At 37.9% G+C, this 27268-nt stretch overlaps 2 protein-coding genes across 2 annotated transcripts; both read left to right on the top strand.

The window, feature by feature from the left end:
• Nucleotides 1–1225: 1225 nt before the first annotated feature.
• LOC128516102 (uncharacterized) lies at nucleotides 1226–2797 on the top strand. Its single transcript, XM_053490403.1, has 2 exons — nucleotides 1226–1271; nucleotides 1501–2797. Exon 2 carries the CDS (start codon nucleotides 1513–1515, stop codon nucleotides 2542–2544), a length of 1032 nt encoding a protein of 343 aa, XP_053346378.1. The 5' UTR covers nucleotides 1226–1271; nucleotides 1501–1512; the 3' UTR covers nucleotides 2545–2797.
• Nucleotides 2798–4339: 1542 nt separating this feature from the next.
• gtf3c2 (general transcription factor IIIC, polypeptide 2, beta) lies at nucleotides 4340–26515 on the top strand. The gene is made up of 19 exons (XM_053491103.1): nucleotides 4340–4581; nucleotides 5871–6071; nucleotides 6162–6378; nucleotides 7642–7915; nucleotides 8269–8363; nucleotides 8496–8573; nucleotides 8668–8766; nucleotides 10323–10547; nucleotides 10932–11043; nucleotides 11800–11911; nucleotides 19119–19150; nucleotides 20660–20789; nucleotides 22253–22397; nucleotides 22610–22771; nucleotides 22884–22971; nucleotides 23094–23213; nucleotides 23514–23675; nucleotides 25528–25635; nucleotides 25906–26515. The coding sequence occupies exons 2-19, from the start codon at nucleotides 5915–5917 to the stop codon at nucleotides 26125–26127; spliced, it is 2538 nt and encodes an 845-aa protein (XP_053347078.1). The 5' UTR covers nucleotides 4340–4581; nucleotides 5871–5914; the 3' UTR covers nucleotides 26128–26515.
• The last annotated feature ends 753 nt before the right edge of the window (nucleotides 26516–27268 follow it).

The raw sequence follows: 27268 nt of genomic DNA, 5'->3' as shown, positions 1-27268 counted from the left end.
GGATGTTGTAGACAGAGACTGAAAGAAAGAGAAAGCAGGTCTTGATTGTAGACATACAGACAGAAATAAATGCAGATAAAGCTGGGTGTGGGAATAAAAGACAGGTAGTTGGAGAGACAGAGAGAGGGGGTGGGGTTGTGGACATACTGTAGAGGAGATGGGAGTTAAGCAATCAGGCACAATCATAAGACAATGACAACAGGTTTACGAGGAAAAACATTAAATGAACATATACATATCAAACATGGTTTAACACACCAAGTATCTTTGCCTAACACAAGGGTCACAACTGTCTTGATTATTATTGTGTGTCGTTAAATGTGGCAAAGTTAAGATGATAACATGTCCTCAACCAAAGTTGGGATGCTTGTATGTTGTATTGTATTAGAGCATGCATGTGGGGACGGGCTGACATTTACAATATATACAGTATAAAGACCAACTCATTTTAATATTTTCCAACAATATTTTAATTGTTTTTAAACAGGGATACAACAGGGTAGACATGTAATGTTTCAATACAGATTTTATAACCCTCTTATAAACCCAATAGCACCCTCCCCGCCCCTCCCTGACTCCAAGACAGTTTTACATGCATAAGAAAGGCTAGACGCCAGGCATTAAAATAAAATATAAAATATAAAATACTGTATGTAAATACAGTTTTTTTACCATCACAGAATTACTGTATGTACAAAATGGGCCACGGAAATGTGCCAAAAAATATTATTTTAAATTAGATTTAAATTTGTTTTACTTAGAGTCCTTGAGAATGTCTTAAACTGACAACTATTAACGGTTGTATAGTTGTGAAATTCTTGCTTTAAAAAATTGTTTCATAATCACCTGTGGGTTCCAGATAAATGTGCTCTTAATCCTTTGGACTGGGGCCCATAGGTGTGGTGGCTAGATATGTTTATGGGTGGGTAAACATTTCCAAAAGAAAGAAATGTGCACCTTTTCGTTGTTGAAATATATCAGTTCATGACATTATCAGGAATAAGAAAGATGAATACAAAAACAGTTTTTTCATAAGAATGCGCTGAAGGCTTAGTGAGTGACATACCCCAAAGACTGGAATGTGTATATTGCCTGGGGTCAGTTAGATAACAGAGGGTTAATTTTAAGTGCTCTATGTTTAATTGGTTGGAATCAGTTCTAACGGGTGGAGACAATGTTTCTGGAAAGCATATATACAGAGAAAAGCTCTCATAACATTCTCTTACTATTCTTGGAGAAGACTCTACTGTATTCTGCTGTTCAGCTTACCTGTAAGTATTCTTGCGATTTTTTTCTAGCTTGTTTTACACTAACTCTAATTAATTCAGCAATTAACTTCACCCTTTAATTAAAAACAAATTATATAAAATAAAGATTTTATTTTTTTTGCTAATATTTTTATATTTTTGCTTTTTTTGTTCCAATTCATGTTTGATGCTGTGATATGCATGAATATCCTGATTCTTTTCATGGCAAGTATTCTATCTATTTATTTTTCAGAGAAACAGAAAGATGGCAGGGATCCTCACAAAGAGCAAAGCCAAAGGTGTAGATTTCTGTGGTGTAAATGACATTTATTATATTGTTCGCTCTGATCTTCGCTGCTACATGCGCTCAACAAATTTTCATGAAGGCAGCAACCTCACAGTTTACAGCTTGCATCCTGCTTGTCAGGGGGGAGACCACTATCTTGCCTTTGACGACAGCACATTTTACATCATCAAAGGCAATAGTTATCGCCGTGTGTCTGATATGAGCAGAGATAGTGATGCTGTAGTGTATAATCTCCACCCGAACTGTCAAGGGGGTGACCACTATCTGTCTGCTTATGGAATGTTCTATATAATCTTTAAGAGTAGAGGTGTGTATCACAAAACTTCTAATATGAATATGGATAGTGATGCAGTTGAATACCCACTGCATCCCAACTGCAAGGATGGCCTATACTACTGGGGAACAAAAAGCTACACCTACTTTCTCAAGTCAAAAGACCAGTGGGGGATCCAATACCACAGAACTGATGATCTTAGCAAAGATACGTCTGAAGGAACATTTTCGATTCACCCAGATGTACTCAGCTTTCTTCCTGGAGGACTGGCCGAAACACAGGGCCCAGCATTTGGAAAATGGGAGCTCATTAAAACAATTTCCAATGATTCCGAAACTCCTGTAACCTGGGAAAAGAAGATAACTCGGAAAGTGGGCTATACCAAATCCAAGTCATCAAGTATAGAGCACAACTGGAAAATCTCAATGGGTATGACATATCAGTCAGGGGCTCTGACGGAAGCGATCGCCAAATACCAGTTCTCTCTGTCAGCAGAATATGGAGGAAAAAGTGTCAACACAGAAAATGAGAACTGGGAGGAGGCAACTGAGGTGGCAGAAAGTGTGAGCCTGACTCTGCAGCCCCACAAAAAAATGTACTTTTGGCAGTACAAGCTCGGCTTCGGCAAGGAAGATGTCCTTTTCTGCCGTGACATGAGATTTGATGACGATCCTAATCCTCCTAATGACATTCCTCTTCCAGCTGCTAACAACTAGTTAGCTAACATGTTGCGAAAGGTTTTTAATGGTTAGACATAACATATTTTAGATAGAGGATAAGGTTTAATTCAACAGCAAATATTGTTTACTAGTAAAACCACTTTGGCAATTGACATTTTTTTTAATTTAGCAACGTAGGACAGTACAGATAAAAACATAATGATGTTAGCATAACCAGAATTACCCTAACCTATATAATGAAATGTATAGTTTTCTAAAAACATCCTATCCTGTATATTTTCATATATGTAAGATCATATATGTACTTAAATATTATTCTTTAAATTAAAAAAATCTGATTTCAAAATGGTTTATTATTTTCAAAGAAATAATATACTGTTGTACATAATAACACATTTGTTATAAAATATGCATTCCCTTCACTGTACTGAACTGGGTGACAAAAATTAATAAAATAATTTAAATATATTGTTGTGTCCATTTTAAATAAATCTAAAATAAATCTGAAATTATTTAGAGTCTGTAACCTTAAGAGGGTGTGTGTATGCACATACTGTATATGTACATTAATTTATCACAGCCAAAGGCAACAGTAACCAGAAACTGTCGTTGGAATTATGAAAATTTATTAAAAACATGGGTGAAAATGCTATTGCACAGATTTTATCTGCACCACATTCTTACTTCGCTTGCTGTAAATCTTGTCCTCATAAGTTTTGGAATGACCCTCTGGATTAATGTCAATAAAGCCCCTAGCATTGACAAAACAAGCGTAAACAAGATGACAAAAGTTAGCTATGATAATAAAAGAAAATGTAGTACAACGGCTGCCAGCTTTAGCCCTTCAGGTGTTGCCAAGCAGATTTCCCATGCAAATGATCTCTGACAAGCCTTATCTGCTCCCTGTAGTTACTGAACAGGAAAAAAAACCTGTTTGGTGCTAGCAAGGATTGGCAACAATGTAATACAATGCATTGAGCAAGTTGAATAAATCACCATGTCTTTGAATAAACTGAATAAAGTATGTTTTACCCTAATACTGCAGGTTGAAATTAAAACACTGTGGGAAGCTCCAATATCAATGACTCTCACTCAGTTACTACATGGCTCTCCTTGGACATTATCTACTACTCTTTTAATGAGCTGCAATCATTACAATAGAAATGGCTTGTAATATAATATAGAATGAATGGAAGGTTCAGTTTTTAAATAATCTTACGAGAAGAAAAATGTTATTCTAATTTTTAGAGATGCACTGTAAAATCCATGTGATTCCCAAATGGGCTTAAAACCCGGGGCCCATGCGTACAGCACAGTTACAGTGAAAAAAGGCCTGATGGGGCCCAGATGGGCCACGTGTTGGTCAACTGAAGGGAAACATGGTGGACTCCATCAGGGCATTACAACCAATAAATCAAATATCACTGATAATTTTTATATATAGTTACATAATATTCAGTTCTAAATTAAAACACATAAATACCTCATAATATGCAATACCTGTGATTAATGCAGTAAACTTAAGATAATCCAAAATATATTGTTTGTAGGAACTGAGGTTACACTTGGTATTTTTCAATAGTGTAGTGGCAAAAGAAAACATAAAGTAAAAAAAAATAAACAAAGCACAGAAAATATGCCTCACTTAGAAATGTATCTTAAAATGACCCAAAATACAAAAAGTCTGAAACAAACAAACAAAGAAAAAAGAAGCATTTAAAAGCAGTTCACTCTGTGGAGCAATATACAGTATTTGTCTGCTCTCAGTTGGCTGTAGGCTGAATTACCACTAGGGGGCAGTAGAGCTCAGACTTTTGCTCCGATGAAAACATGGCGGACATGTCGCACGGACATTAGAGGCACGTGTGTATTAATGCCCCGGTGATTAATATAAACAGTATTTCCCTGTACTACAGGCTAGTTTGATACACGAGTGTGAGTTAGTTGTTTTTTTGTTAAAGGTTTATAAGTGTAAGGTTGATTAATGGTGATCAGTGTGAGGCGGATTCGAACCGGAGGAGAGCGCAGCTGACGGTGGGGAGAGTTTACTGTCGGTGTGAGGGGACGAACAGGGTGAGCTACACATAAAACCCATCAAGGCTTGCTAAAAGCCCTTATGTATGTTGTGCACACGGTCTTTTACTGGCGATATAAAGTGGTTTTGTGTGTTGAGTACTAAAAATTAATTCATTGAGCACGAGGAAGGGAGGAAAGCTAGCTGAGTAGTTAGCTACTTCGCTAATAATGTAGCCTAACAAAACTAACATATAAGGGTGATGAATGAACGCTGTTGGGGATGTCTGAGACTTGGAATTTAAGTGTCTTAGCTAACTCCAACTCTAACGTTTATCTAATGTTATATTTTAATATTTGATATCACCTACTGTTTTATTTCCCCACTGCTAGTCATTATTACCAAATGTAAGTTACACGCCTCTATAGTAAATAAACCCTAACCCTCACTTACACTTTATTGAAGTCGAATGAGCAGCACAGTTTGTGTTATATTTGGGGCTCAGTAGACCAGAAAAGAGAAAAAGACCTTAATAAAAGCTAAGTTACTACAGTCTCAAAGTTGAACCAGAATACTTTCAGTTTAAATATCACAAACTGAAACAGGTTCAAGTGACAACGTGAAGCACAACTTCTCCTTACACAGATTCAGTTGCATTTCTGGGAAAACTAAACAATAGGACAAAAAAAAAACAATCACTCCAAAAAGGTTAAACTGAGTTTGCCCCATATTCTGGACAAAGTCTGCGTAACCTGAACGCAACAGGAGCGTTAGAACTGTGACTCGGGCATAGTCGTGTTGTCTGAGTTAATAATTAGCAGGGTAATGTAATGACTTTACTGTAGAAACATCTCATTCTATAGACTGAGTGTGCCGTTACACACACATTGCCTATACCGCTTTATCCTGCAGACATACATTTACGCCCTTATCCAGAGCAATTTACATTTTTCATCTGAGCAGTTGAGGGTTAGGGCCTTGCTCAAAGGCACAACAGGGAACTTAGTGGTTGTGGGGTTTGAACCAGGGATCTTCCAAACCAGGGTCCAGTGTCTCAACTACTGAGCCACCCTTGATCTGTGTCACCCTGAGATTTGGGGCATGAGGCCAGGTAGCACTCAAATGCACTACAGGCAATTTAGCCTAATGGCTCTGCGAAGAAAACCTGAGTACCTGGCGGAAATCAACCAAGCACAGGAGAACATGCAAACTCCATACATCAGGACCCGAGTCGGGAATCGAACCCAGACCCTGGAGTTGCAAGGCAACAGTGCTAACCCCTAAGCCACTGTGCCACCTGGTGTGAAATTTCACCTGCTAATTATCTTCTTGTATCTTTGCCTTAAAGGTGCTGATGTGCTGCTCTGACAGCTGTACTGTGAGCCTTTGTTAATGGGGCTTCCCTGCATAAACGACACAGAAGATCTGGACAAACAGAACAAGGACATGGACAGTGGAACCAATGTTGACTTGGATGGAGACACACAAGAGGATAATGTGCTTCAGAAGTCTAATCTTCAAACTGAATCATGTAAAGGAATGCATGAAGGCAAGTTGAATACCTTTCTAATTTGTGCATAATCATTTGTTTCAATTGTTCCTGTTTGTTTTTTTGTGATATTTGTTTTTCTGTTAGTAGGACAGAAAGCAGCCAGCTCTCAAGAGCAATCTAATACTGAGCAAGAGGTTTTGCCATCACCCAACAAACCACGTAAAAGGGGTCGTCCAAGAAAAAACTTACAAAACAACCAAGACCAGGGTCCAGCAAAAGCGCCAGTTACTCATGACACCCCTGCCATTCAAGAGAGCCCTGAGATGACTCTAGGTGGACGTCCGAAGAGAAAAGCTGCAAAAGCGTAAGCTTTTTAGATTTACAGATAAATACTTTGAGCTAGAATTTACTGAAGTCAAGTATTGCTTAAATTACCACCTAAAAATAACAGAAATTAGTTTTAACTAAAGCCCAGTAACGCCTGGCAACGTAATAGCTGAACCACAAAGGTAATACATTTTTCACAAATGAAATAGTAGTTGCTATTACATTTGCACATATTTGTGCAATCAGCTTTTAAAAGTACAGTATTAAAGTTTGTTAGAGGGATACCCCAATACAGACCGCAACAGCTGTGACTAGTCCACCAGGTAGCACTGCATTTCTGGATTCTGCATGGAATGTTGTTTGCATGTTCTCCCTGTGGTGGGTTTCCTCCCACCATCCAATGACATGCAGATTAGGCTAATTGACCTTCCCCAAATTGCCCGTACTGTGTGAATGAGTGTGTGACCTGCGATGGATTGGCACCCCGTCCAGGGTGTACCTCGTCTCAAGCCCTAAGTCTCTTGGGATAAGTCTCGTAAGTACCCACCCTCAACCCTGTATACAGGATAAAGCAGTATAGACAATGAGTGAGTGAGTAATTTAAGAAAAAAGGCTCTCAAACTAGCTCCAACTCTAACAGGATCTGCTCAGTTTCATTCACCATTGTTTGTAGTGCACCAGAAAAACTCACCAGAGATTGGCAAAGAGATTTAGCACAGTGGCAATCCACACAGTGTCCACACTAGCCACTCGTCCACAAAACAACCCTCCATCTAATTGTTGAAATTAAAAGTAGCTGCCAATGAATTTTATTATGAATTACTTGGAAAATTTATTATGAATTACATTGTAAATCACATGTGTCTGGTGCGCTACATCACTTTAAAAAAAGCACATTGGATATAAATGGAGGAGGATATTAAACTCTCATGAATCTTTCTACAAACTGGACACTTGCTTCTGTCACTTCTCTATGGGTTTGAACACACAGTCTCCTGATACTGGGGTCTTTCTGTTGCACCACTAAGGAAACAACCCCAGTCTCAGATTCCAAAGATTAGGGCAGGTTTAAGTTCAGTTGACTGTTTACTCATATGATCAACACTTATTTAAGTTTTTAAGTACATTTTGAGACTAACTCTGTAATGTTTTATACAGTACATACTTGAAGATCTCTCATAACTCTTATATTCTTAATATAAGTGTTAAAATACTGTTTTGTTTTACTCTTCTGGTTGCTGTCTAGTAAAACATTCTTTGTAAAATATTTCTCTTCATTATTGTATCTGTTTACAACCAGTGCTCTGGAGTACCTTCATAATCTCAGTAAAGACCTTGAAACAGCTGAAAAATCCTCTGCTAAGAGAGCGCAAAATGGGCTGGATCAGTCAAGCGGTCCCACTCCGAGGAAACCGTCAGGAAGAGGCAGAGGGCGAAAAAGGAAAGCGCCAGACTACAGCAGCGATCAGAGCAACGATGAAGACTTCGACCCAGGGAACCATGGAGAGCTGGAAAGTGAGGAAGATGAGGACGAAGATGATGAAGATTCAGTGCCATGGAAACAACAGTGTAAAGTAAAGATGCATTCTTATTTTAAAGCATTTTAAAGTCTGCATTGTTACTGTTGTTTAATTTGATTTGTGGAACAGTTGAATATGTTAATTCAGTGAATGTTTAAGGTCACTTAGAATGTGTAGTTTTGTAAGTCGCTCTGGATAAGAGCGTCTGCCAAATGCCTAAATGTAAATGTAAATGTGGTCGCTGGCATGCCTAAAGCATGTCTTTGTGTTTCCCAGTCATGCTTAATAAAAAATCATAAAAGGTCACCTCTTATATCTGTTTTGTTGTATTTTATATGTTCTATCAGAATTAGAAGTTATTACTTTTCAGGTTTATTGATCAGAACGTTGTTGCTTTCTCCTTACAGAAGATGCCATATAACCAGAAGGTGGTTGGAAATAATGGGCTTTCCATCAATGCCATGCAACCTGTTTGGGAATCCTTCAGAAAAATCAAAGAATTGTAAGTCTGATTAATTTCAGTCAGCTTGGGTAATAGGTGTAGCCTAGAGATCTTCTTCTGCCCAATGGCTATCTTCTCCTAACGAACGTCTTGACGTTACCTTCTCCTTGCCTCTGTGAATTTTTATTCTAGCCGTGAAAAGCATCTCTCCTCGTGGGTGTTTCCTGAGTGGATTCCTTCAGTCACTGACTGGCAGATTTTGTCTTGCAGGTATTGGGATTTATTACTCAGTAATACATAGTTTTACATAGTTGACAGTCGACTTTTAAAATAAAATTGATCTCTTTGGCTTCTATCCTATCAGGGAGGCAGAGAAATATTTACCCCAAGAGAAAGAGTCGATGTCTTTTACGGTATCCCGCGAGGGCATCAAGGGACAAGCTACACTGCAGACGGTGAAACGGTAAAGTAATAACAGCTTTTTTTTATAGTGTATAGAAAATCATGGATCTTCAAAATTTTATCTCTAAGATTGAGGACAGAGGTGCGAGATGTAGCACGCAGAAGTAGCGGCAAACTCCCATATACAGTATATATTTTATGCGCATCTGAGAGTTTGAAAAAGATGAAACCATGTGCTCTGTTACTGTAAAGATGCATTAGGTAAGATAGAATACTTTTTAAAAAATGCTTCTAACAGTTAAACAAGTGAAATTGAATAAAATGTTAAAGATTTTCATTAAGCCTATCTCAATTTCCTCTTTCTAATTCTAACATTCCAGAGTTACAGCTCTAAAAATGCGAACTTTTCTTCATAATGAGTTATGATGATAGGACAGGCTGTTAAAATGGCCATAAAATAACTGGGAAAAGGCCAATTTCTAATGCACACAAATATGTCAGAAATGAAGTAACAGCCTGCAGTATTATTTTGTTTATAACATTATTTTGCATATTATTTATTTGGGAAAGAAATACATAATATAGATTGCAGCATTTCTAATAGGGAGGAGAAAATATATGATATAAAAATGACTCAAAATATACCATTTGGTTTCGCAATATGTATTGTGGTTTCGTTACTTTATATTTTTGCCATTTTGATAACAGAATTAAAGTAAACCACATTTTTCATTGCCTATGCCATACTTTATCGACAAAGGGCACACTCCGCCTTTTTTAATTACGAGAATCTCCTCCTGCCTACCTTTGTTTTGAATTAAAGATACAAATTCTTTTTGGATAATTTATTTTGAGAATTACAGTTTATTTAACCCATGTCAATTTCTGGCAGCACAGTGGTGTACTGGTTAACACTGTCTTGCCCTTCCAGGGTCCGGGTCCAAATCCTCCCGGGGGTCTGTATCCATAAAGTTTACATGTTCTCCCCGTGCTTGGTGGGCTTCCTCTAAGTACTCTGGTTTCTTCCAAAAGACCTGCTGATTAGGCTAATTAGCATTTCCCTATAATGCTTGTGAAAATAGGAATAAACACACAATAGTCACTATTGGCCTGAGCTTCCTAGATGGATGGATGTCGGTTTCTATTGTTTATTATTAGAAATAGGATTGGTTTTGAGAAATGTCATTGTATTGGGTGTTTTTTTTTTGTATACACAATCAAACCTTTGCAAGAGAAGTAAATAAAAGGAATAAAATTGTAGTATTTCACAGTCATACATTGTTGTCATTAAACTTTAATATTGTATTCTATTTGTCTCGAATCGTGAGCACTATATTGTGTATCGAATCGTATCGAGACATTGTCCCATCTCCAACCTTTAAATACCTTTTTTTTAAATTTGACTTCCAGTAACTTTTAAAAATATTAGTAAACACAATATCTCTTCTATATTTCTCATGTTAAATACTATTCAAAATACACAAAAAAAAATTCTGAGCCCTAGTTTGGGAACCTCTGTTAAGCTGCAGGATAACGTTAGATGCTTTATAGCTGGAAAGAACAGCCAGAGGTTTATTTCTGTTCTGTAAATATGTTTACTTATCCCTTTAATTACAGGTTTGAGTCCATGTCACCGAATACAGAAAGATGGGACTCGCTGTTCTTTGTCGGAGGCCCCGTCTGGGCCATGGAGTGGTGTCCTGTCCCTGAAGGTGCTGCTCATACACAATATGCTGCCCTTTACTGTAACAGAAACATGGATACCCGGCACAAAATAAACACACTTCACACAGAGCACGGTCTCCTCCAGCTGTGGGACCTGGGCAAGCTACAGACGAGTAGGTGAGGAGCTCTCTTTTTATTTTTGCTGCTGTACATCACTACAACTCATTTATTGTAAGTACGCATTTAGGAAGATTTATTAATAAACCAGTTGTGGCTGAGTTATTTTTAAATTAAAGTTAAAAGCCTGTAAAAAGAGAAACTCGGCATTTGGTTTTAGTAATATTTTCCAGAATGCACTAGTAAAGTAGTAAAAAAAAAATACCTTGATGGCCTATTACTTTTGGGGCTTTGAAAATGGAGGGAATATTGTTACTTGTGATTATAGAAGAAAAAAAATTATCTGAAAAGTATAATCTGCTACATCAAAGCATTTTGGTGAGGATAAGGACTAGGATTACAGGAATTATTATTATTTTTATTTCTTCTTTGTGTTTTGTTTAGACCTTTGTCATCCCCATGCTTAGCCTACGCCCTGGCAATAGATGATGGTTGCATCTGGAACATGAAGTGGTGTCCAGCAGGAGCCTGGGAGCTTCCTACAACTGTCAGAAAGGTAAACAATCACCTCAGACACACACCTCACAGTGACACAGGCTGATGAAATCCAGTCTCACTACTATCCAAGTGAATAAAGTACTTAAATTTGCTTGCTTTTTTAATTTAAGGCCTTAAGCTGCTCACAAAAAATGGTTTGTCAAAGCAGAATTTAAGCTTATTAGCTAAGTAAATGCGCAAGTGATGTCTTACTCTGTACTACATACAGTCTCTCTCTGTACTACATATTCTGAATTCTGTACTACATATCACCCATATAATCTTTTCACACTAAACCATAAGTGTCCAGACTTTCCAGCTGACCCACTGCAAAGACACCATACTTATCACCCCGTCTAAAAACTATTCAGAAACATCTAAGATGTTATTCGGTAATTCGAGATTAATCCAAATACTAAAGTGTATCACCGAGAAACCTACAAATAAAACGAAGGCATGTTTGATAGGAGATAAGGAGACGTTATAATCATGTCTGAGTTTTTCTTCAGTCTCTTTCTAAATGTTATATAGTACATTTAAAAACCTTTAGATCTGCTAGTCCTACTTTTTCTTAGGAACATCCTATTGTATTACCAGAACCGGTTGTTGGTGTTAATTAATAGAAAATGTAATACTACAAAAAAAGCAGCATTTGTTAATATTAAGAAAAAGTGCTGCACAATAGCCCATGCAGTCTTTTACTTCAAGGCTGACCCTGTTACAGTAGTTCTAAGTCAAGAAATAACCCTGGATTCTACCCGCCATGTTTCTGCAGGCCCCGCATATGCCTCGACTGGGACTGATAGCCACAGCCTTTTCTAATGGAAACATTGCTGTTTACACTCTGCCTCATCCCGAGCAGCTAAAAGCTCAAAATCAACCTACAGGTAAGTAAGTGTATGTAGCTGTAAGTGCTTTGTTTATCAGAAGAGGGCAGCAAACCAAAGCAGATACACTGCCTGGCCAAAACAAAAGTCACCATCTGGATTTAACTAAGCGCATAGTGGAGCGAAGAGCCTTCCGTTGGCTAATTACTTCAGTGATTAATGTGTTTCAGGTGTAAGCAGGTTATTTTACCCTAAGTGATGCAGTGAGCAGTTTCTCCTTTCTTAAACAAACATGTCAGAAGACATATCCTGTGGTTGTAGCAAAGATGTTACTCTGTTTCAGACGTGTCAAATTATTTTCCAGCTTTAAGATAAGAAAAAAAACTAATGAGATTGCTGAAAGTACTAAAATTGTTTTAGGAATTGTCCAACACATTATTAAAACCAGTGACGATAGAGGGAGAAAACCAACATCTTTAGGGAAGAAATGCGGTGGGAAAAAAGTTTGAATGATCATGATCAGAGATCACTTAAACGTCAGGTGAAATCAAATCATGATAACTCATGGCTATGTTTAATATTAAGAGTAAGAGCATTTCCACAGGCACAATGTGAAGAGAATTCAAGGGATTGGGACTAAACAGCAGTGTATCCTAAAGAAAACCTTATCAAGAAGACTAATCGGAAAAAGGCTTCAGTTTGCCAGAGAGCATAAAGAATGGACTGTGGAGCATTGGAAACGGGTCATGGTCTGATGAGTGATGGGTGCATCTGAGTAGGCAGGGAGGTGGATGAAATGATCCACCCATCATGTCTAGTGCATACAAGCCTCTGGGGGCAGGGTTATGCTCTGGGTTTGCTTCTGTTGGTCTGGTCTAGGTACAGAAAAGTTATGTGCCCAAAAAATTAGGTCAGCTGACTACCTGAATATACTGAATGACCAGGTTTTTTCATCAATATGTTTTTCCCCTTCCCTGACGGCATTTCCATATTCTAAGAGGTCAATACCAGTATACATTGGGCTTAAATGTTAAATGAGTGGTTTTGGGAGCATGAGACATCATTTTTACACATGCATTAGCCAACAAAGGGTTCAGACCTTTACCCCGTTCGAAATCTTTTAGTGTTGTGATCAGGGGCGGTTCTAGGCAGGCAGATATGGGGGGCAGTCAGAAATGTGAAGGGGGCATTATATGTACACATCATGTTCGAGCACAGTTTTTTCCCTGTGCTTATAGTAACAGTATTGTCCTTGCTGAATTGTGTTGTTAGCTGCGTCCAAAGCCTGGAGAATTGGATTGCACTTTGTCAGGCCTCTACCTTCTGATGGTAGTCCAACTTGGGTGTCCCACTTGAAGACTAAGCTCCTGCTGGTATAGCTCTTAAAGTCACTGAGGCACGCAAACCCTCTCACCACAATAAGGTGGCAATCCCTCAGGGGGGAAACTGAAAATTTTAAATTAAATAAATAAAACAAAATAAAATAAAATATCCTTAGTCCAGATTTTATCAATCAATGACATAACATTTATCTTAGCTGGATGATATAAAATATTTTTTTATAGTAAATGAACAGCTCTCTAATCTCTTCTCTCTAATCCACTCTACAACAACAGTCTCATATTTCCCTTTGCAAAAACTTTCACAAATTCATCCATGTCCATGTTGTTATGGACTTCTCATGGGCCAAGATCACTAAATTCTGCTTTCTTTTGTGTGACATGGTGCGACGATAGGGGCAGTGCTTAGGGACAGTGCTTGCTGATGCTGAAGTAGTAGTATTACTAGTAGTAGCTGTCTCTGATGTACTAGCAGCAGTACCATTGCTTCTACTGTTAGTACAGGTAGGAGCAGCACTACACTTTTTAAAAGCTCTGAAAAATGGATGCATTTGCAGAAGTAACTTTCTATTTGTGAGCTGATGAAAGCTGGAGTGGAAAGTAAGTAACTGGCTTTGTAAAAACTGCTGTGATTATTTGAAACAAAGCAGTATAGAACTACAGTGTGGGTCGGGCCTTTACGTAGGGGTCTGTCAGACAGCGGTAATTTGTCTTCTGTCTGTCAAATTCTCGGACGGTGATTGGATGTTTACTGAGGGATCAGGGGAGGAGTGTGTGTGTGTGTGTGCGTGCGTGCACTGCAGCCTGTGAATGAATACACACAGCAAGGAGACCGAGACATGAGGGCAATTTAATACCGTATTGTGTAGTGTCCCTTTTTCGGCGGATTTTTTCGCTACTGCAGATCATTTTATCAACTTGTAATATATTAATTTTGTGAGGATATTAACATGTGCTTTCTCAACATTTCAAAGTTTTGATTTAAGGGGGCAAGACATTTATTTGTTTTACTTGCCCCTGCGTAGAGCCGGCCTCGGTTGTGATGAAGAACGCTGTACAGTATGCAGCAGTCCAACGCTCCTATCATCAGTCCAAGACCTCGGAGAGAAATTAATGCAATTCTGGACTGAAATAAATGTTGTGACATCGCATGAGCTTTTTATGCCACGCAAATGTGTGCCACAATCAAAGCATAAGGTGTTCAAATAAAGTCCTTTTCTTTTTTTGGCCAGGCCGTGTATGTGTAAATTCTGGACAAAAAAACGTTGCCATTTTAGGAGGGTCAAATTATTGCACTTGCATCAATGAAAGAAAACAACTAAGGAGATTTTAAATTACTGGAACTGGGTTAAGAATGTGGTCAGAAAAAAAAAAATAATGAATGAAGATCACTTAAATACTTGGTAAAATCAGAAAAGCTTTATGACTTTGGAGCAATGGAAAAGTTCATGGGGACTGAAGAGCCCAGATTAACCCTATTCCAGAAAGATGGGCACGTCAGTGTAGGTAGGGAAGCGCCTGCACCCATCATGAATAATGCCTACTGTACAAGCCTCTGGAGGCAGTGTTATGATCTGGGGTTGCTTCAGTTGGGAGGGTTTAGTTTGAGCAATGTTTTGTGGCAATAAAATTAAGTCAGCTAATGACCTGAATGATCAGGTTATCTCAGCAATGGAGTTTTTTCTTCCCTGATGCCACAGGCATATTTCAGAACTTAAATGTGAAAGAGTGGTTCTGGGAGCATGAGAAATCATTTTCATACATGACTGGTCACCATGATCAAAGCTAGGTGACTGAATGAAATCTAAGTGTGTGTGACCTTTTTTTTTTTGGCCAGGCAGTATATAATTTAAGTAGCATTTGTCCTTGACCTAAAATATCTTATCTTGTAATCTGACTTGATAATTGAATAGCAGTAACACCACTGGTTTATTGATGTGCTTTTTTTATTGTTTGGAAAGGGCTCCAAATAATAGTGACATTGTGATGGTTATGGTGGAAAAGAGATTGTGAAGCTCTTGTCAGGTTTAGAAGAGTTAAATATTCCCTATCCATTTCACATTTCTACACTTACTGTAGATGCGTTCAGACTTCGGTGCTTATCCTGTAAATAAAACCAACCAAATGAGTTTTCACAAACCTCAATTAAGACAAATGGTTTGTCTTAATGATTAATTACAAATTGATTAACTGCCATTTAGATTTTAGTAGGGTAGAAAATGTAAGAACCGATAATGTTTGTTTTTCATAATATTTCCTAAATATCTGATGACTTTCAGGTCAGGCAGCGCGCCATATCAGTGTGTTTTTTGAGGTCTTGTTTGTCAGTGATAACAGAGAAAGAAACAGTATTAAAAGTGCCCTGTTGTTTTTTATGCACTCAATTTGTTGGCATTACACAGCTAAACTGTTTAATGTGCATTCACGATTAATTATCTTTGTTTCTGCTAATTATAATTGCAGTGCAGTTCATTGCTTAAGGTTTTTTTTTCTTCCTTGTCTGGACAAATCAGCTGTTTTGCAAAATCCTCGGGTTAATTTACAGATTTTGTTTGCCGTTCACAACATACACATACAAGTGTATGATAAAAATCTGCATTGTGTAAGTCTTGTTTAAATTTTGTATTTCGTTAGCTGTGGCATTTACACACAGGTCCTTTAAGATTATATCTGTCTACTGTATATAAAGTGGAAATGGTTATTTATCCTTTAAACCAAGGTTCTAAAGAATAAAGTACAGAAACACATTATACATGCACTGCATTGCCCAAAGGAAGTGTCTTAAACAGAGAATAATAATAATAACATGACTTTACATAGTTGCGGTTTTTTGGTGTTTAACATAATAAAAAAAAGAGTTCCATATACTATAGTGTTTTTTTTATATATTTTTTTTATTTTTTACTGTATCTATTTATTTTGCGTTATTCTTCTGACATATAGCAGTAGAATTTTAATGAGCTTCTTGAATTGACTGGCCTTAGCTGTGTGTAGGATCTTGAGTGGAATTTTAATGCCTTTTGTCCAGAGGGGTGATTGTTGTTCGAGGCACTACAGTAATAGTCTCTCTTCCACTGCATTCATTACCTCCTCTGGTTTATTGTTAACCATTATCATCACTGAGAGTGTGTGTGTGCAAATGCTACAAAGACTCATTTATCACAGTCCCACAGACAAAAAAAGTCCTATTTTGTCACGTTGCTCCTTTAAGGTGTTTTGTTACAAGCAGAGGTTTGAGTCTGTCCTTGTATGCTGTAGTTTCACATATTTGGCTTGCATGCACATGCTTGATTAATGAAGCCTCTGGCTGTAATATACAGCATATCACTATACACCAACTGTACACATTTCAATTAAAGGGCAACCAAAGTTGGAAATACCAAAATGTGTGACTGTCTCATGTTAAACTTTATACCAGAAATAAACATGTTTACAGCCTGGTACAAAAACACTTTTGGTCTCCATAGCTATTCTGCAGCTGTACAGGGGTGATTTTTAATGTAGCTTATCAGTTTAATTTGTATTACGCCATAAAGTATTGCGTAATTAGGGGCATGGCTGATGGTAGGTCTCAAACCCCTAGCTGTCTGCTATGCATCTCTTTAGCTAACCAGCTAACTGGAAACGTTGTGGTTTAACTTGCTACAGAAATACTGGAGTTGACACAGGACGACGTGTGGTATAAATGATGGAGTTCAATCCAATGCAAAGTAACTTTGGCAAATAAAGTAACGTTATCCACCGAAGCTAATCTAGCTAGCTTGTGTTGACTGGGGTATCCATTCATGTGGTAGCTGAGGCTCCATTTGCTTTGCCCATGTTCCCTTTTATGGATTTACCAACAGTTTGCTAGAGTCAGCTTCTGCCAAGATGGCGATGAGCAGAGTTCCCACAATTAAGCTTCAAGACCGATCTTCGGGTAATGTCATAAATGGCTTTTTACAGTCTACGGCTATAATGTGTATTAATTAAAGGGGACCTGTCATGCAAAATTCACTTTTCTGTAATGTTTAGATAGGTTTCCAGTGCAAGTGTACACTGCTTTTTGTCCTGCTTTTCCCCCTTTTTTTTTTTTTTTTGTTGGCCCCTATTGGGACTTCATACTGTATAAAAGAGCCCGTCCCCCAGCTTGTTGCTAAGCTCCTCCGTTCTCCGCTCGGTCATGGCTCAGGAGACACTTGAGACAGCATGTTCTTTGGAGGAGTGAAACAGAAAATTTGAGGGGTGTTTCAGCAGGAGCATTAACAGATACACTTTGATCTGTGATCTGAGATCTGGGTTAACTTGTTAAAGAAATAGTAAAATTCAGGACCTTTAAATAATGTTAGCTTAGCTTCTGTGCTAAAAGTAAAATCCACTCATTCTATTAGAGCACTATGGAACCATGGCTAATACTACGTTCTAGACAGTTCAGCATTTGATGCACAGCTTATTCAATGCAAACCCTTGTTCATTTTCAGTTCTTTTCTGTTCTAGTTGTTATCCTTTAGGTCCCTTGCCTCCAGCTTGTAAGAACCGATGGGCGTGCTGGCGTGTCCACATTAATGAGCTGTGGCCTTTTTAGAGTCATCAGCTGTCTTGTTATTTACCCTTCCTCTTATTCCCTACTTAGAAAAAAGCCTTAACACCCATTTAATTACAGTTCCCTTTCCTCTTTCGGAGAGCTCATTGAATATTGGATTGACCTTGTTTTATTAGTTCCGCCCGTGACAGTAGATCAATCAGATAAGGTTATGTAAGTGTTGCGGCGACTCCGACGACTCGCTAAGGAACACAAAAGAAAGATCTTATCTGCTCTCGAGGGCCTCTTTGTTCCTCGTTATACTAGCCGGTGTCTGAAATCATTTAGTTATTACTGCAGAAATTGCTTCTCACTCTTCACCAGCATGTTTATGATGAGCAGCAAAGCTATTTTCCTGCCCTTTGTCTTTTCTTCTCCCCTTCTCTATCTCTCTTACACACCCTCTCTCTCTCGCCAGCTTGGTTCAGTGACCCAAGCAATCATTACCTACTAAAAACTATTTAACATCCCCCACCGCAAGGCAGGGTACCCCAATCATTGCAAGCTTGACACATGAGCGCCTCTACATCCCATTTTACAACCGTGTGTGTGTGTGCGCCTGCGCTCTTGTGCATTAGATGTGGTAAAAACAATAATGCGTCTTGTATTACTGTATTAAAAATGACAGAGAAAGTGACATGCTTTCATGTGTGTGAGCTGAATTGTGCTCACTGTAGTACTGCACATTTGTATACATGTCTTTTCTTAGTCATGCTTAGTGCGTAGCATTTTGTTTTTCCCCTTTTTTTATTTCTAAGGAGAACGTCTAAAAGATACAAACAGGATGCCGGCTCCTCATCTTTCTCAGCGAAGAATTATTTGTAAATTGTTTCCTGTCAGACAAGGATCTGTAATGGAAATGACAAAAAAGATGCATTGCTAGGTAGCTGTTGGTGTTTGAAGCAATTATTTTTTGGCCTCATAGCTGACAGGTTTTCCTCCTGGCACTGCTAGTCAAACTGAGAGATGCTACTTGCTTACGAGATAAAATGGATGACATGTTTTATATGCCTGATCAATTCCATCCCAGAGTTTATGACTCAAAGTCTTTTTCATTACACACTCACACAGTCAAACACTTTCATTAAGTTTTACATTCTGTCAAATCCTTTAAATAAAAAAACCCCTCGAGCTGCTATTAATGTAAAAGAGATATAATTACTTATCCGTATGAAAGGACACACCTTTTTTTTGCTATTCGTCACTTACTAGCAGTTTGAATGGAGAATTCTAATTCAGTGTTCATGTTCACATCAGTTCATTGTTCATTTAACTCTAATGATAAATGTGTGGTCAGACTGAATGGTAATCTCTCTCTGAGTGCCTGTACAGAGATGATAAAAGCCATTAATGTGTTTTCCAATAGGAGAGAGCAGCCAGGGACTACAGATATACCAGGTAAGTCAATAATTATTCTACAGCTTTATCATTATCTTCATGTATAAAAGCACAGCATCTGTCTTGCACTGTGTTACACTGGCTGATTACTCCTCTTGTTTATCTCAATGCCCAAAATATATAGATTGGTATTTAATCATTTTAATGTAGCATGCATTCAGGAGTTTTTGTGTGACCGACAGTTCAATGGTTAGTACGAATATAAAGATTTTCATTTGATTAGTTTTAATTTTTTTTTAATGATTTAGGAAAGTAAAAAGAAATTGTCATTCATATGTCCTTCGTGTATATTGGGGTTTTAAATAATATTAAACTGAAATATATATTTACATATTTATTTTCTCTTAAAAGAACACGGCACATTACATTTTTATTACCTTAATGTAGTAAGGTTGTAAATGCTACATTTATTTAACTCCTATTAAGTATCCCAAAGTTTTTTAATTGTCTTAAATGTTAAGCAAAATATCCTGCCATCTCCTCTCCTGGAGTTGAACCGTTTATATCAACTGTTCAACAAATAATAATCTTTTTATAAAGTCCTCATTTAGAGGGACATCCTTACATTTGACTTTACTTCAATAAGCTATTTGGAGTGAACAGCAATGTTTTCAAATTTTGCTGTTTGACCGGAAAAATGTCTGAAAAATTGATTTACCTTTCTTTGTTTGATGAGAACTTTGTTAGATCTCCAAAATAGTAACTTACATGGTCTGTAAGTTATGAAAATAAGCATAGTCCATAGTTTTTAGCATTAATCTTTTGTCACGGGCTCAAAAGTGATCGGTCAAACAACCAGTTGTGGCCTGTTGTGTAGATATTTTATGACTTAGTAAGGTCTGGAGCTAATTTCAAGGGCAGAAATTGCATTTAGTTGCATTTTGTTCATGAGAACTCTCAATATGTATCCCAGAGTGGATTGACAAAGTGAAGGACATCATAATTAGACTGAAAAAAAAAAAACATTAAAAGTGGTCAAATCAGCAGTTTGGTACATGTGGTACCTTAAGAAGAAGGAATGCCCTGGGCTCAGGAACATCAAAATGCCTGGAAGACCAGAATTCTTCACAACATCTAGCCAAGTAAATAACACGTTCAAGAAGAGTAAAAGTTAAAATCTACAATTAAGAGGTGCCTTCATGAATGTAAATTCAGAAGGTCTACCTTAAGAACAGAAAGACCAGATTAAAAAACCTCTTTATAAAAGCCTGCCTGGTTCTGATGCAAGGCTACCTGGAGCCAGGTCACTGTTGTGTATTGATGTTGCGATGGCTGATACAAATAGCACAATTCATTTCAAAATGTACTGAACTTTACCTTCTGCTCAGATTCAGTCAAATGCTGCAAAACTGAGTATTTTTTTCCAGCCTCCTGCTCAGTGAACTAAAAATTTTAGTGCCTCGCATATTATAGTCTTTTGTAAGACACTTAAAAACTTTAAGGGAAAAAAACAAATTTATGAAGCATGCAGGTTTTGCTTTAGAGTCTTAGATTTGTGTCTCTGTGTAGGTGGAGCGCATCATGACTCTAAAGGTTGGCTCAAGCCAGGCGGATCACAACGGCCGAAGTGGACTGTGTTTTACTCTCGATTGGCTCCCAGTTAAACCCCACAACATCCTGGCTGCAGGCTTCTGCGATGGTAATCTTTTCTTCTATAATAATCTCTATTCTATATTTTAGTTTATTTTTGGACAAATAGTTATTCAAACAGATCACTGCCCATACTCAACACTGCTACCAGTGCTTTTAGTCCATGATAAAAGCCAAAAAATAGTCATTTACTGGAACATTTGTGTTATAGCACTCTTGTTGGTTCAGAAGAGAAAATAAAAAAAGAAGGTAAAGGTATCAAAGGGTTGTTGTACCTGTTGTCTCTCACTGAGAGCTTTTAGAGAATGAACACTGGGCACCCATTCCCCTCAATAAAGTACCTGGCCCCTAACCAGGATTTGGTTGATTACTCACTCCTGGACCAGGATATGGGTCACCTCTTCTGTTTTGATGCGGGTTATCAGTTGTGATCAATAAAATCTTACCTGCCTGATTTGTGCATTTCTGTCCTGCAAAAACCATGTGTGCCAAGGTCAGTTTTTGGGCCTGCCACCATAAAGCTCTAAAAAGATTCAAGTATTGATTTCAATTTGCAGGCCTGCATCATCAAACTTCTTGTAAGTATTTAAATACTCCTAACCCAACTGATAAATGGAACCACGCACACTAGTAAAGGATGTACAATAGTGTGTTCTTAAAGGAGAAGGGTAACAATGGGGGGTGGGGGCGGTACTATATTGGATGAAAGGGTTCTGACAGTGGTATTGCAAGGGTACAAACTACTAGCAAGGATCTCAGCTGCCAGCCCCCAGCCATTATGTACAGTACAAGAAAGATCGTCAGACCTACTGTTGCAAACAGCCTTGTCTTTGTTGATGACGCTATCATAAGGATACACCTACATTTGGTTGATTGGCTCATGTCTGACTCTACCAAGAGGAAAGGAAATCAGAAGACATCTCCCGATTTCTCTTATGTTCTTTTCATGCATTGTGAACTCAAGCACGAGCTTGCTAGCAGTTTACACAGCCAACTGTGGTTCCTTATGGAAAAGCTGCACAGCATCCTGTCCAGGATGCACCCTGCCTCGTGCCCTAAGTCTCCTAGGATAGGCTAGAGGCCTGCTGCAGCCGTGAATACAGGATTAAGCGGTATAGATGATAAGTGGGTGATGGTTGTACAGTATGTTGGGGGACATTGCTAATTCTATATGGACCTATAATATCCCCCTGTCTTATTTGTAGCAGGGCAACAAAACGTAATTTCCCTTTTTTATTTGCCTAACAAATAAAGCCATGCTAGCCTTCCATTTTTATGGAAGATACATTTATGAAATGTCTTCACTGACAAAACGTACACGGGGTTTAAGAAGTATATCTGCTGTTGCAGGGCATGTGTATCCATAATTTAGATCATTTTATTTTAAGGTTATAATAATGTTACAGCAAATAACTTTGTTTGGCCATGAACCCTCCTTTACCTTCCTCAACAAGGCAGGACAGGGTTGTCCCCCCACCCCCCCAAAAAAAATTTTTTCACATTTTTCTCTAGGTATGGTGGCTTTATGGGATCTGAGCACTAAGTCTCCTTTGCTTAAAGTTAGATCTACGAATAGATCTGTCTCCCTCTACCCCTACCACTGCTTCTTGGCGCATGACAACACCATTCGCCGCCTCAGCTGGTGCAGGGCTTCAAGGTACCAGTTTTGGTTTATCACAACATTTCTCTCACACTTCATGCAGCAGTCTCCTGTTGGTCTAAATGCAATTTATTCATTAGTTTAAACGGTCCCCAAAAACTAGTTGGACACTTAAATTATTATTACACTATTTGGACACCTATTATTACACTATTTGGACACTTAAATTTTGAGCCACTTTTTCTGTTTTTTTTTTTTTAAATCTACAGTGAATTGATGGTTACCGTAGGTGATGATCGCATGGTTAAAATGTGGAACGTGAATAAGACTGACACTCCACTGAAGACAGTAAAGCGCTTCCTGCCCACTGATGTGTCCTGGCCTGTAATGTGGCCAGGAGCTTTTCTCACTCAGGAGTCCTGCTATGCCACGTGAGTGTTTACTACACAAGGTGATGTTCACCAAATGTGAAGCCAACTGTTGTATTGTTCTGATTATATGTATTCCAAATTATGTGTCTTTAACACAACATTCTCTTTAAAGGTTTGGGCAACAAGGACTTCACTACCTTGACTCGGGTTACTACGGTTGTAAGTCTTTATTTGTTTGCACAAGGAAAGCTACTGTATGGGTGAGATACGATACATAAATGTTCGAGACATCCCTTGTATGTTTAAAATTGTCTTAAAATTTGTGTTACCTAAAAACAATGTCTTTAAGATTTTCTTTTTCTCTCTCTCTTCATTGCCACAGAGCCTGTCTGTGTCCGACTGGATGAACTCCTGTGTGATCGGGGACAACATTGGAGAGTTTGTTTGCTCTGTGCTGTGCGACCCAAACTGCAACTACAGCAACAGCAAGAGACATCGATTTGTATGTTCCTGATTCAGGCATGATTTCCTTCTAGGGCTTAGCATGTGCTATTTAGAAGATCACAGATCTAACAGCTTTAAATAAAATAAGTGCTGTCTAAGATTTGACATTTAAATGTTTCTCAATCTCAGTGAAAGTGATCCAATCCTGTTTAACAGTTTTATTTGTCCAATGGAAACTCAATTTATTTGATAAGAGCAGGGCAAAAAGTAAGGATAATTTAGTAGATCTTTAGGTTTCCAGTAGATATTGGTAACATATCACTTATCAGATTTGTAAAATGTCCTTTTCCGTATATAGCCGGTGTACATAACAGAGATGGCACAGTTTGAGACTGGTCAGAGATTAGAAGATCAGCTAGAGGAAGAAAATGTGGAAGAGCCTGAAGCCACCCAGCTGGAGCCCCAGACTTACAGCGGGGCAAAGAAAAAATACTACCTCCGCTTTCTCGACATGGACCTTGTGAGTGCCTTTTTGTGCAGTTAACAACTTATTTCTAAATATCAATCCTTTTACTTATAAATCATCCTCTTTGAAATGTTGAGATTCATGGATTAGATTGTTAAAAGATTTTTTTTTAGAACTCAGAAAGGATCTGAACGGCACTTAAATTTACAAGTCAAGAACGTCTGTTAGATACTTAGATAGACACGTGTATACTGTAAAACCTTGTCCAGTACATTCCAAAGATTCTCAATGGGGTTAAGGTCTGGACTTTTTGGTGGCTAAAGCATGTGTGAAAACAATGTCCCATACTCCTGAACCACTTTCTTACAATTTGAGCCTGATGAATCATGGCATCATCTTGGATTATGCCTGTGCCATCAGAAATGGAAAAAATAAAAGTGTTCACCCATAGATGATTTGTTCTGCACCAGGCCACAAAATCCTAAACAAGGCTCCTTTACTCCCTCTCCTGTCAAGCCTTGTCTTCCCCACAAGCCTTCTGAAACAGTCTTCCCCACAAGCCTTCTATAACCCCAGAAAAAAGGCCATTTAAAAATAATCAATTTCACACCCTAATATCGCCATGGCATTGTTGTTTATTATGAGTACAAGTCAGAGTTTCTCTATGATTCAGGAGAGTTCAGTTTTCTGGAGTAAAGGGCAGCTGGTTGGCTTTGGATCATTATCCTGATAAAATCCGCTTCAGGTCATCTTGGTACACTTGTGAGCTGGAGGTGCAATCAACAAACCAACATCATGAACAGTACTGGAATTCTTCCCTATGATTTTCCCACTCCCCCAAAAAAAATATTCCATTCAAGTAAACTCGATTGGATCACACTGATCTCCAGATTTGGATGAAAATAGCCTTGAATCAGAACTTTTGAAGTCATATTTAAGTTATCTACTATGTTAATACTTTTGTAGATAAGTAAAATAACAATGTGGTCTATGTCCAAATATTATGGATCTGGCTGGCTGTGGACTCCTGTACTCATGCGTGTTATTTGTTTTTTTTCCATACTCCATTAGTGCTTTCTTGATGCTTAAATAAGTCTGTCATTTTTTCTTAATGTGCCAGCCGTGTCTTGGCATAATTTGCAAAGAGCAGTTCCATGTAATTGTTATGACTAAAACATTTTGTTTAGTATGAGTTTAGTATCTGTCATATCATAACACTGAAAACAATCAAAAATACTCGTATCACTCAATCACATAGCTTTTAGTTCCCTCTCCAGCGTGCCATCCCATCCTGATTTAATTATGAATCTCTCCATATGGCCTTTTCATAACATGGACATGGATAACTCAGTCAAGCTACTCTCAATTATTTCTCAGTTCAGCTCAAAGGATCAACTTAATTATTTCTCGCCTACCTCCTACCGTGGTGACGCCGCAGTGGTGTTTCATTTTTGTCCTGTGCTCCACTCCTCCACCTTCATGCACCAATGAACGTGTCCATTTCTCACATTTATGTACACACTCGAGTCAGAACTGTTTAACTCGGGCTAATGAAGTTCTCCCTATCAACCTTGACCTTGCACACGGCTTCTCGACTGCCATTGTTAAACAACCTGTATTGTAAAAGGGTGACCACCGTCCCAGCTCTGAACATAACCTGGAACTAGAATCATAAATGCTTGCATGCTTGAAGCTTACCTAGATCTATGTAGACCTTAAACCCCAGAGCATTTTAGCCATTTTTACATTAATATGGTTTAATAAATATATACAGGGGTTAGGATTGTGCAGTATAGAGTGAAATATCCTTTTTTGCTGACATGAATCATGAATTTTTATTTTTATTTTTATTTTTTTTGGTCTGAAAACCTGCACATTAATTTGCCGTTCTTTCTTTCCCACGCAGACATCTTTTAAAAAATTTCAAGACAAGCCTATCTTGAAGCAGCTGCAAGCCTCAGAGACTAAAGGGCTGCTTTTAGTGGATCAGATGCCTCTGAATGCTCTCTATAAGGTAAGAACATCAGGGGAACTCTCAAAATTCATGGGTATATTGTAAAATAGAAACGTGTTCTATGAAATATTGAAATATATCCATAAAAATAAACTTATTGTATCAATATTAATTCTTAATCCTTATTAATTCCTGAATAGATTATAAGCAATTTGTATTGATTTCTACATAGCAAGAATCCTGGTGCTTATGCCTCTGTATCCATGGTTGCCTTTAGCATATTTGTGCAGTAAAAACTGCACAGCATTATTAACACTTTTACCTCTCTAGGTGTGCTTCAATCCAAACATGGACTCTTACAGCTGGGTGTTGTCGGCTGGCCAGTCGGGTTTAGTGCGTCTTCACTGTCTTATTGGCATAGACGGTCCGGTTATGCATAAACTCATTCGCGAGGCCCAAGCACAGTTCAGCACCATGTTCTGCTCTCAGGAAGATGACGCATCCCCTACTGAAGTCCACCAGTGCAGGGCAGAGACGACGGTAGTGCCCTAGAAGCCATGTAAACACACTCAGCTAGTACAGGCTTTATAGTGTATTCCATAAAAGTCTAATCCTTTGTTTTTACTCTTAAATGACTTTATATAGAGTAACAGATTTCTATATGAATATATACATGTATATAAAAATCTTAACTTATTTTGGTGACTGGAAAAGATATCACTATTTTCATACAGTGTGTAAAAGGTTTTATATATTGTGTACTTTGTTTTTATTAATTGCTGAAATACTGATATTGTGACATTACATCAACAGCACTTTTGAACTGCTATTTCTAAAATGAAGACTTTCTAGGTTTGGTTTTTATTTATATGTAAATGTCTCTTAAAATGTATAAAGCCTTTTTGTATAATGTGTTTTTGTCTTAATTAAATGAGTCTGAAGTAAATTTTGGGTTCCTTTTTTTTTTTTGTCCTTTCTTTAAGATTTTACAAAACAACTTTTTTTGTGTGTGCATATGTGAGTTTTGTACTTTAGGGCCACCATATTTCTATTCTCCCAGACAGAATTACAGATCCTTACAGTCCATGTGCTCTAATGACAGACCCCAAAAAAAGGAAAATGTACGTTTCTGGAAAGTTGCCCTAAATCTATTCATATTGTACCGTCTTACACAGTATTTTACTAAACCTCAATCGCTGGTCAGCACTGAGCTACAGTTGCCTTCCAAACTTAATAGCTTTTTGTGATGAAGTGTGAGCCATTAGAGCTGAACACCTGCTCGTTTTTCTTTCCTTTAATTAGAACTGTAATTAGTTCCAATAGACACACATCTAAACACAAACAAGTTCAGGCTCATTAATAAGAGTGCTTAACACAGAACTTGGAATTTTTTGTTATTTAATCTCATGATAAAATTAGCTCTGTATACACATTTTGTTAAATTTTTTCTCTGGGCAACTAAGGGGACACAATGATCTCTTAGAACTTTAACACTTTTTGGGTTTTTTTTTTCAGCTTGTTAATTTTATTATGGTTTACAAAAAGCTCACTTTTATTAAATGCATAGTGACAAATGATAATGTAGATACATATAATACTACCATAAAACATTTACACAAAGGAATTTATACAATAGGCAAATACATACATAAACATATATACACACATTCATAAAGACTTTTGGCAGACAGAC

This window comes from Clarias gariepinus, chromosome 2 (assembly GCF_024256425.1).
Source record: "Clarias gariepinus isolate MV-2021 ecotype Netherlands chromosome 2, CGAR_prim_01v2, whole genome shotgun sequence".
NCBI lineage: Eukaryota > Metazoa > Chordata > Actinopteri > Siluriformes > Clariidae > Clarias > Clarias gariepinus.
This window is presented reverse-complemented; position numbering and strand designations above follow the sequence as displayed.